We start from the raw sequence: 11,172 nt of genomic DNA on the forward strand, positions 1-11,172 counted from the left end.
GCAGGCAGCCAGCTGTGTGCCAGGGCCCTGCAGGCAGCCAGCTGTGTGCCAGGGCAAGGCCAGGGCACAGAGCAGGGCTGGGCTGCTCCTCCTTCAGTTGCCCACAGCCTCTGTCCTGCAGGGACCCTGCCTGGGACTCTCCCCTTCCCAAATGTGAGCTGGGGGTCCTTGCAGCCCTCCCTGCCCCACGGTGGCTCAGGCTGGGGTCACATCCAGCACCCCAAACTGCTCCCGGCTGCCAGGCCCTCTGCTTGGCACGGGCTGGGCAGCAGCACCAGCACAGGCTGCACAGGCAAATCTGTCCCTTTCAGCAACAGCAGCCGCTTAAGATCAGCTTAAGCTGATAATGGAAGTGCACCCCGGGGCTGACATTGCATTCCCAGCAGGTGACATCAGCTGGCAGGGCTGCTGCCACAAGGGGCTGTGTCCTGCTGCTCCTGTCCCTGGCCAGGCAGGAGCATCCCCACTGCCAGCAGCTCCGGGGCTGGCCTGGATGCCAGAAAAGGCATTTCCCACCCAGAGGGGTAAGTGAGCTCCAGGACTGGGACAAAGGGAAGGGCAGCTGGAATCAGGCTGGCAGGGCTCTGGGCACCGCAGGTCTGAGCACAGGAGGGCTCAGGGATTGATAACAGGAGGCTCAGGGATTGATAACAGGAGGCTCAGGGATTCCCCCTGTGCCTTTGGCAGCTTGTACATTTGAGTGAGTGCAGTGCCCTTGCCAAACCACCTGCTGACATGAGAACTCCTCCGCATGTGAAAAGGGAATTTTAAAAACTACCAAAACACCCTCCAACATCTCCTGAACTTCCCGGCAGATCCTGATTTCCACTCCAGCCATGACACAGGTGGATTAGCACCGACTCAAGCCATTTTTGAGCTTCGTGATTTCTTTTCCCAGAAGTCCTGCATTGTTAATTGCTGGAAAGGGCTCCAAGAAGCAGCTCTGCCTTTTCCACAGACAAGCTCTCTACAGGACAGACGTGTCTGAATAGGAAAACTATGCACTACAGGAATGAACAAAATTCACTGAAGTGCTGAAAAAACCCTGGGCGTTTTTGTGTATTTGGTTCCTTTTTTTAAAAACTTTGACAAGACAAGGGGGGATGGCTTCATGCTGACAGCAAATAGGTTTAGATTAGATATTAAAAAGTGAGTTCTTCCCTGGGAAGGGGGTGAGGCCCCAGCACAGGGCACCCAGGGATTCAATGGCTTCATTCTTGCAAAGTATCAAAAAACTCCAGGCCAGAAATTATTATTTCACTAAAGGTAACACTGCTCTTTTTTAATGTGTTGCCCAGCCTGATCTATTTAAAGTTTGGGGATTCACAAAACTGGCAAGAGAAAGCCTTGGAGAAGGAACCAAACTGAATCAACACAAGAAGCAAAACAAGGAAATGCAGAAAAGGCAGAACAATGAAGCAGGAATAGAAAGTCAGGCTGCAAAAAGGAGCTGGAAGCATTGACACAACAGCCAAAAGGCTGCAAGGGAATCCGGGATCTGCAGTTATGTAAAGTCAGCTGGGGACAAACCAGGCACTATTCCCTATGCCCACGGTTTCACAACGGAGCCTTTGCGCTGATTTCCTGATTAACAATTAATGGCTGAGCCCTTGATTGTGTTTCTGCAGGAGGAGGAGGAGGAGAGGCATCCCCGGGATCCCGCACGGCTCCTGCTCTGCTGCTGTGCTGTAGCCTGGACACGGCACACACAGAGCCAGGAGTGCCCATTGCCACCCTGCCACACACGGCACACACAGAGCCAGGAGTGCTGGGCATTGCCACCCTGCCACACACAGAGCCAGGAGTGCCCATTGCCCCCCTGCCACACACAGAGCCAGGAGTGCCCATTGCCACCCTGCCACACACAGAGCCAGGAGTGCCCACTGCCACCCTGCCACACACGGCACACACAGAGCCAGCAGTGCCCAGCACCAGGGCTGCCACTGCCACCCTGCAATGAAACCCAAGCCCAGCCTGCCTGGGGACAGCAGCAGCCCCACGCCAAGCAGAGTTTATGATCCTGCACTCGCACACACGCCCGGACCTGCTGTTACAAAAGCAGGATTACTCAGCTGCCTGTGCTGTCCCACAAAGCCCAGCAGCTCAGAACACTTAATCTGCCTGTGAAACCACTCTGCAGCAGGGCACAGCAGCTCTGTGCTCAACCCAAAGGGAAGCTGCAAGCTCAGCTCACACACTGGTTTCTCTGTGTGAGAATATCAGGTTTTTATCAGCTTCATTTCCTACAGAAAACGGAATTTTTAATCTGGGGATTGATGTTTCCTAACAATTGCTTGATAATTCTATGTGAAGAGTCTGCATTTGAATAACTGCTGTACTTGCCACAGCCATACCTCAGCTGTGACTTTTCAAACTGCCTGCAGGACAATTTATCTCCTAAAAACCAGCCCACCTTTGAAATTAAACTTTCCTATCACTGGCTAAAGCAGCTTTCTTAGCTTTAAACATGGAGGATGTGTTACCTTGTGTACAACAGCATTTTCAGCTCTCACCGTGACCTACCTTGTCTGTGCAATATCCAGCTGTACAAACTACCATTTTTCCTTTAATTAATTTTAAATTTCACTCTGGAAGCACCACTGGGGTCCTGAGAAACCAGCGAGATTATGTATACAAAAAACTCACTGCAGCAATGTGGAGCACGGGACAATCGGCAAGACAGAAGGAAAACTCCTGTATTGAGCCCCAGATGCCATGTGGGCACTCTGCACCCCCCGGATTCCCTGCCCTGCAGCCACTGCAGGATGTCCCTGGCGCTCTGCAGCGCAGTAACTGCAGCACACAACAATCCCTGTCCAGCAAAGAGGCTCCACCTCAGCCAGAGGGGCTGCGCTGACCTCACCCAGCTGGCCCGGGCTCCAGGAGCTGTTTCCTGGCGAGAATTGCACAAGGATCCCGACTGTCCTGTGCATCAGCCATGGAAGAGCTGTAGCAGCTTCCAGCTCCAAGGTTCCAAGGCTATTTGCTTCCTAAGGAATACATTTTAATCAAACCCACAGAGTCCTGGAAGGGTTTGGGTTGGAAGGGACCAAGAATCGAGTTCAGCCTTCCAGACTGGTACCTACAACAAGCAGCCTGCAAAAAGGAATCTAGTACAGTAATCCATCCAAATCACTGGGTATGTCACCACCAGTGCTGTGAAGGCACCTGGCTCTGAGTTACTGAAATCAGACCTCCTTACCCAGTTAAATGGTGTTTAATCAAACTGCCCTGGTTTCACATCAGAGCTGTGCCACGGCCAGCTGCTGCCCCAGACAGGCCCAGCACTGTGGGCTGGAGGCTCTCCTCAATGCTGAAAACCACAGCTACTTCATTGAAGTTACAGTTCTTTTCTTTCTAGAAACTGTGCAGAGTATTAGAAAACATTTCTAACTCACAAAGACACTTTTCATTTAACCCCTTCCTAGAGAGATCCTGTTGTTTGGCATTTCATCATTGCTAACACAACAACCTCTAACAAGCAGCTCTGGCCACAGATCCATTATCATAACCTTAAAATAACATGCAAGTGTCTAAGAAACACATTTGCCTTCATCAATTCCAAGTGTATCCCATTACAGCACCAGGCTGGAACAGACTCTTACATCACTTCTGGCTATTTCAGCAGATCAAATCATGACTATTTCAAGATTTTGACTCTGGGCATAACCTGATACTAAAATTATTCTCTCTGAAGAACCCCATCAGACCAAGTGAGCATCAAGGAATCATCCATGGTGGGGATTACTTTGTTTACATGAATAAATATCAGGAGGAAAAGAGGCCCCTCCCGTGCCTCCAGCCAAGCCGCTGCCACTGAAGCAGATCCAGGGGTATTTTTCCCTCTCTGTGCTGTTGTGTCAGATACCAACCCCTGCACCCCGGATGCACCTAAAGCCCTTGGACAATATCCCTTCCCACTCCCCCAGCAGCTCCAGGCAGGAATGGTGACTCAGGCTCTGGTTTCGTGCTGGGGCAGAGCACAGTGTGCCAGCTTTGGCACTGCCCTTCCTGCTGCCCTGCACCTCAAACCCTCCTGGAGCCACCTGGCAGCCACCTGCACAGAAAGAGAACCCTTCATTCTTCATTTTAAGGCACTGTAAGCCAGGCTTTCTCCAGACAGAGGCTGCCTTTATCCCCACACTGTCCTGACCCTGGCAGAACAGGGAGCTGCTGCAGCAGAGCAGATCCCAGGGTGTCTGTCTGGATTGTGAATATTTTATCAGCCCTCTCATCTGCTTCATCAGGCAGCAGCTCAAACACAGCCAAAGGAGATGAGGACACGCATGCAAGAAGGCAACTAATACTACCCAAACCCCCCAACTTGGAACCTTTTCATTTCTTTTTCTGCAACAAAAATCTCAAGTATTTTACCCACTACCCACTCAGCACCTGACATACAAAGTTATATAGTTACTTTTTCTTTTCATTCTTTTCACCAGCAGGCTTTAGCTGGTTCCTACTGGAATTCACAATGATTTATTATTCAAGTAAACAAAATTTAGTTTGTTGTTTAGCTCTCTGTGGGAAAGAGAAGCTTTGGGCTGACCTGATTGTGGACTTCCAGCACCTGAAAAGCTGATGAGAAAGATGGGGACAGACTGTTCACAGGGCCTGCAGTGACAGGACAAGGGGAAATGGCATCCCCAGGTTAGGGGGGACACTGAAGACATGGTGCTGTCAGATGGCACCCCTGGCTCAGAGCTGGGAAATGCCACCCACGGGATCCCTGGGCATCACACCCTGCCCTGGCACCGCCCCTGGAGCTGGGCAAGGCACTCCCAGGTTTCATGTGGTCTGGAAGCACATCACAAGCCGTGAGCCTTTCAAACTGAGGGCTGAGCAACCACTTACTCATTGATTTAAAACCTGCTGCTGCCCTTGTAAGGGTATGAGAGAGAAGTTTGTTAAAAACACAAGGTAATTTCTGAAGTGTCTAATCTTCAGGACTCTTCATGACCTGGACTTTAAACATGAGATCATCTTGGCCCATGAGGAATTACAAGATCCTGATAAACTCCCTGCCTTTACAAAACCTAAAGGAAACACCAGAAGCAGGCCAGAATACATTGTTTTCTTCCATTACATTGTTTTGTTCCCCATTTACAGACGGAACCTCTGGTGCTACCAGGGTTCCAGCACAGCAATCCAAGCTCAGCCTCACAGCTCTCCCTAGGCTCTCCACCCAGACAGAACACTGGAATAAACTCACTACAAACTCCTCACCTCCAGTACATCCAGGTGATTTTTCCTTTGCCTTCAGCAATCTGCTTTGAAGGGGACATGAATCAATGGGATTAACAGACATGCTCACAAAATCCAACCTAGACACAGCTTGGGTCCAACTTCCAACATCCATTTCTGCAATGATTCCTATAACCTGTGGTCTGTGACTGTGACAACACAGTCCCAAACCCCACGGGTGCCAAGTCTCACCACAAGCAGCAGCCCCAAACTGAACACAGAATAGCTGCTTTTCTGTAACTGGAACTTTGTTCTGTTATAAAAATCCAACTCCCAAGCTGCACAAGCCATTCCATTGCGTCCCAGGTCCCCAAAGGGTGCAGGAAACAGATAAATGCAGCGATATGGAGAGACTGTTGAGCCTGCTGGGGTAACTGAGCTCTCTCCCTGCTCCCACCCCACATGGAAACTCCACCTGGCTGCGTTCTGTGCCTGTGCAGAGCCCCCAGGGCAGCTCCTGCCCCACAGCCCCATCCCCAGATGTTTATTCCAGCTGTGACCCCTGGGCTGCCATTCCCACACTCTGCTCCCACCAGGGCCTGAGCTGCAGCCCCAAACCCTGCTCAGGAACAGCATCCCCCTAATTAAATCCACCCAGACTCCTTTAAACCCATCATTGCATTCAGCTGCCATCCAGAAAGAGCTAATGCAATTTCCTAATTAGAGACCTGGAACTTCATTTGGAGATAAACAGGAAATGCTTAAGATAACGACTATAAACACTGAAATGAGATTTTTCTTTTCATGAGCACTCTGATGGAGACAAATGCCAACCTGCAAACTCCCTGTAAATATGAAATATTTCAACCCTGTTTACCCCTTCTTCAAATTCCTCTGCCAAACACAATGAGCAGTGCAAGTAAATAACACTCAGCAGATTTAACTTCTACTTAAGGATGTCTGGGTGTGCCAGAAGTTTTCAAGTACTGGGGTCATACTCAATTTCTTTCCCCCTCACAAAACTAGAAAAACATTAAAGAAGAAGTTCTTTGGTATTAAATGGCACTGCAGGGTTAATGTTATATTAATGGAAATATTGAGAGAGATGGATGCACTCTGGTTTTACCACCCTGGACACTTGAAAAAGTGAGTTTCAAAGTACTGTCAACACAACATGAAGAAGCAGAAAAACCTTCCTTAAGTAACAATAGGCAGAGCAGTTCTGGGAAAGACAAGAATCAATGGATAATGCTTTAGCAGGAAAAAAAAAAAAAGGAATAATTTGGACCATCTACATTTCCCATGAAGTACTACTAGAAATTACTGCTTTCCAGCAGGTTTCCCATGTACAGACAAATGCAGGCAGCTCCTCCTTGTACAATATTTCAGTATCAGGCACTTGAGCATAACTTGCTTTAATGTAATAATTACGTTACAACTCCAGTTCCAGCTCAAGACTCGGACATTGCCAAGTGGCTTGAAGAAACACTAAATATAGCTCAGCACAGTAACTTTTATGCAGGACATGAGCTATTAAAAGCCATGTTCCAAATCTCCTGGTGAGTCACAGCAATGCCATGAGTGCAGGGCCTGGAAAAACCTATTTGTACACAAGGAGTTGTATTTGAGCAGTGGGAAAGGAGCACAGAAGCTGCAGAAAGCCAGCCTCTTGCATAAAAGCAGAGCCTTCTGAGGCACTCTCTGGGCCCTTCCAGATTTCTAATTAGTCAGAGCTGCCTGTCCCTGGTTTAAATTACTGCAAGAGCCTCGGGGCAGATCGAGTGTCTCTCCCAGCAAAGGCAGTAAGGAAATCCACCTGTCTGATCCTGGGTGACTCCACCAGACCCAAACCTCCCCAGCAGTGTCTGGAACCATTTTTAACCAGAATGGCACTGAGGGATTGCACCTGAAGGATGAAGGAAGAACCTGATGGCAACAACAGCAGCAGTCAGTCCCCAAGGCTGGAAGCCCAGCTCTGGAGATTGTCACAGCCTGAAATGCCATTAATTACCAACCTGAGCTCTGCAAGCAAACAGCACCATGCAGACCTCTCCATGGGCTCATTCCGCATGGAAATTACTCAGCTATGTAGTTCAAATGCTTATTAGTGTATCAGTGCAAAGCTTTGATGACAATAGCTCTGAACATTTATTTTCATTAGGGATGACTGCAGCTACAAAGGAGAATATTCCCAAGCTTCTAATCAAATCTGTCTCCTTTGTAATTTACAAAAGGGTAAAAGGAAACCAAGACAAGCCCTTGTAGATGGGTGAAGAATTACTCTGCTGACATCAAACACAATGCCATTTAAATTCCTGGGCCCAACACTCAGGTGCTGTGCTGGAGTGAGGATCTGCTCAGGGAGCATCCCAAGGGAATGGGATCCCACCTTGTCAAACCTGTGAGACAGCACATCCCAAACCAGCCCCATCCCAAGGGAATGGGATCCCACCTGCTCACACCTGTGACACAGCACATCCCAAACCAGCCCCATCCCAAGGGAATGGGATCCCACCTGTGACACAGCACATCCCAAACCAGCCCCATCCCAAGGGAATGGGATCCCACCTGCTCACACCTGTGACACAGCACATCCCAAACCAGCCCCATCTCAAGGGAATGGGATCCCACCTGTGACACAGCACATCCCAAACCAGCCCCATCCCAAGGGAATGGGATCCCACCTGTGACACAGCACATCCCAAACCAGCCCCATCCCAAGGGAATGGGATCCCACCTGCTCACACCTGTGACACAGCAGATCCCAAACCAGCCCTCACTGCTCTGTGCCCAGGCCAAGCTGCTCCCAGTGCATACAAGCCCTGGGCCTCCACAGAGATGAAGGTTTAGAGGAATTAGGACAGAAATCCCACCAAAAGCAATCCCAGCACGTGGCCCCTAAGGAGTCACAGGCCACCTGAAATTCATGGAGCTCAGAACTGAAGTTACTCCTTCCTGCTCCACTCCCTCCCCAGCTAATTTATTCAGCCTAACTGCACTTTCCCAGCTGTTTGCGGCTGGATTGAGGATGTAGCTCAAGATAAAGCCAGCTCTGAGCTGGTTCCTCTGGCTGATCAGCCCTGTGCCCGCTGTGGGCAAGATGCCACTTGATGGCAATGCACTAATTCAGCTGATGAGGAGCTGATCATTTCCTGGCCAGCCCTGCCTCTGCCCTGCTTTTTGGGAATGATCCTGACTGGATGTGGGAGCCTTTAGGATGCCATGGGCACCAACACACACCAGGACTCCCAGTCCACCCCTCCAGCCAAGCCTGCCCTGAGATCACCTTGTGGTGCCACCTCCAGGGCCAGGCTGTGTCTCAGCCACCCTGCCCAAGCTCTGATATTTCACTTCTTAGGTTTCCCAGGGCTTGTGCTGCTCCCTTCGGCAGCACTGACAACAAATCTGTCCAATATACGAAATATAAAGTCCTCAGCAGCAGATTGAACACTTAAGGCAGCCAAGAACATCCATGAGATAATTGCTGCAAAATATTTAACACATCTATTAATTATTGTGGAATCCTGTTCCACTGAGCTAATCCCCTCTTTAATTAGTTTCCTACACGTATTTCATAACTCCATATAATTCCATCTGTGGACTCACAGCCTTCTCATCAATGCCATTCCTCAGCTTTGATGGAGCTCTTGCCCATCCTTTCTTATTTCCCATATTCAGGTGTTATTTCCCCGATGCCAGGTGTGATATTTGGGGTCCAAGGCCTGGGATGGCAGCCCTGGAAGCAGGGCAGGAGGGGACAGCCCTTCCAAACACAGCACCAGGAGCTGCAGCAGCCAGGCAGGGATCCAGGGGATGGACCCCTCACACAGATCCCAAATTGCTCCCAGCAGCAGCTCCTTCCCTGCAGGGCCCTGGAACACTGAGCCACCACCTCTGCAGGCATTCACACACCCACAGGGATCCTCCTGATCCCCTCATCCCATCCCAGTGTAAAAAAACAACAAATGAGTTCTCCAGCTCAGCAGAACATAACACAACTCAACAGAACATAATACAACCCAACAGAACACATCCTACTGCCTGCAGGATCCTGCTGGATGTCTGTCATGTCTTCATGAGCCCTCAAACCAAACCTGAAAGCCTCAGCCCTGATAGCTGGAAGTGAAACCGGTTAAAAGCCCTCCCTGCTAGGGGATTTCACTCTGGGGAACAAAATAAGGCCCTGGTGACTACAGGAATGCCTGACTAGCACATGAAATGTGAGCAATACAAAATAGTCATCATTAATGAATACCAAACATGTTAAACCAAATGACTCGGTGTCATTTCTGCAGCTTTTAATGAAAACCAACGAAAGCGGTGTAATTTTTAATGAAAACCAACGAGAGCAGTGTAATTTTTAATGAAAACCAACGAGAGCGGTGTCAGCACTTGAGTGAACCCAGCCTGCCCCAGCCCTGCGTGCCCAGGGCACCCCGAGTCCATGGCCAGGTGTGGGGCAGGAACTGCCCAGCCACCACACCCAGTGCCCGGGCAAAGGTCAGTGCCAGGCTCCCCACCCTGGCTCCATGCTGCCCTGCATTCCTGTGCGCCCCGGGCCGCTGATCCTGCCCGGTACAGCCCGGATTGCTCCGCATTCCGCCCGGGATTTGGAGCTGGGGGCTGACACACGCAAACAGGGAATGCCAGTAATCCCCCAACAACATAAAACACCCATTGATTCACGTGAAATGGGAACGAGAGGACGAGGCTGGTTAGGAAGTTGTTCCCTCTTTAATAGCAAAACAAACCTATTAAAAATCTCCTCCTTGGGCTTTTTAGCTGGCACACCTGCCCTGGGCTGTGTGGGCTCCAAGGAAAACAAACACCCGTGGAGGGAGTTCTTGGAAAGGAGGCCACCAAGACATAAACTCAGATAAAAACTTTACACTATCAGCACCAGTACAGACTTTCAATTTAAACCCTCAATATAAGAACTGATTTTCAAATGAAATCTTTGCTAAAAGAGGAGGAAGTTTCTGCATTGGTTTCTGCCAGAGAAGCAGCGCGGTGACATTTGCATGCTGCGCTCGGGGACAGCCGCGGCTGCAGGGCACTTCCCTGTCTGGGCACAGATTTGTTACTGCCCGCTTGGGTCAAAAACCTCCCGAGTCGGACTCGGGCAGCTGGAACCCGATGGCAATCGTACCCACAGGGCTCCTGGTGGCTTTGATAAAATCAAATCCTGGGAAGGCGAGTGAACTCCTGGGGAGGCACTCTCGGAGCGCTCTCAGATGAGAAAGCAGAAACGGGGCGAACACCTCGGCAGAGAGGAAACGAAAGGAAGCGAAAGGAAACGAAAGCCGCCGGGGCGCAGACAGGCAGCGCCCGATGCAAATGGCCCCGCGGGGCCGGGAGGGGCTCGGGACCCCCGAGAGCCCCCGGAGCTCCGGGACCCCGGCGTGGCTGCGACCCCGGGCGGGCGGGGCAGAGCCCGGCACGGCGGACCGAGCCTTCCCCCATGGCCCGCCGCTGCCGTAATCCCCCCGAGCCTCTCCCCCGAACGGCCCCGCAGCCCCCGCGCCCGGCCCGGCTCGGCGCCGCCGCCCACCTGCCCACGGTCTGGTTGGCCAGCTGCTTCATGCGGTTGAACTGCTTCTTCATGGCGGCGGCCGCTGCCCCGGGCTGCCCGGGCCCCGCCGCTCTGCGCCGGCCGCCCCCGGCCCCGCCGCCGCCCCAGCACCGCCCGCCCGGCCCGGCCCCCGCCGCTTCCGGCCCTGCCCTCCGCCCGCACCGCGCGTGATCGGCGCCCCCGGCCCGGATGTCCCGCCCGCAGCCCGGATGGCGCCGCTGCTCAGCGCCGCGGATCTTCCTGCGCCGCTCGCTCGCTGGCGCCGGGTGCTGCTGCTTCACGAGGGGCAGTGGGACCGATCTCCCTGGCAGGGCCGCCCGGTACCGGAGAGTCGCAGCCCCGCATCCCCGCTGCTCCGCCGAGCGGTGCCGGACTACAACTCCCGGTTCGCCTTGCGCTACGGCCGCCGCTTCCCG

At 51.8% G+C, this 11,172-nt stretch overlaps 1 protein-coding gene across 2 annotated transcripts in view; it reads right to left on the reverse strand.

Moving 5' to 3' along the window:
• ARHGAP17 (Rho GTPase activating protein 17) overlaps nucleotides 1–10,866 on the reverse strand; it is a 40,391-nt gene extending 29,525 nt beyond the window's left edge. For both annotated transcript variants that reach the window (XM_058815720.1, XM_058815718.1), the window contains exon 1: nucleotides 10,736–10,866. In XM_058815720.1, coding sequence (XP_058671703.1) covers nucleotides 10,736–10,788 — 53 coding nt within the window. In that variant the 5' untranslated portion in view covers nucleotides 10,789–10,866. The remainder of the gene's footprint in view (nucleotides 1–10,735) is intronic.
• Nucleotides 10,867–11,172: the final 306 nt, after the last annotated feature.

The sequence above is a fragment of the Ammospiza caudacuta genome, chromosome 17, assembly GCF_027887145.1.
Source record: "Ammospiza caudacuta isolate bAmmCau1 chromosome 17, bAmmCau1.pri, whole genome shotgun sequence".
Lineage (NCBI taxonomy): Eukaryota > Metazoa > Chordata > Aves > Passeriformes > Passerellidae > Ammospiza > Ammospiza caudacuta.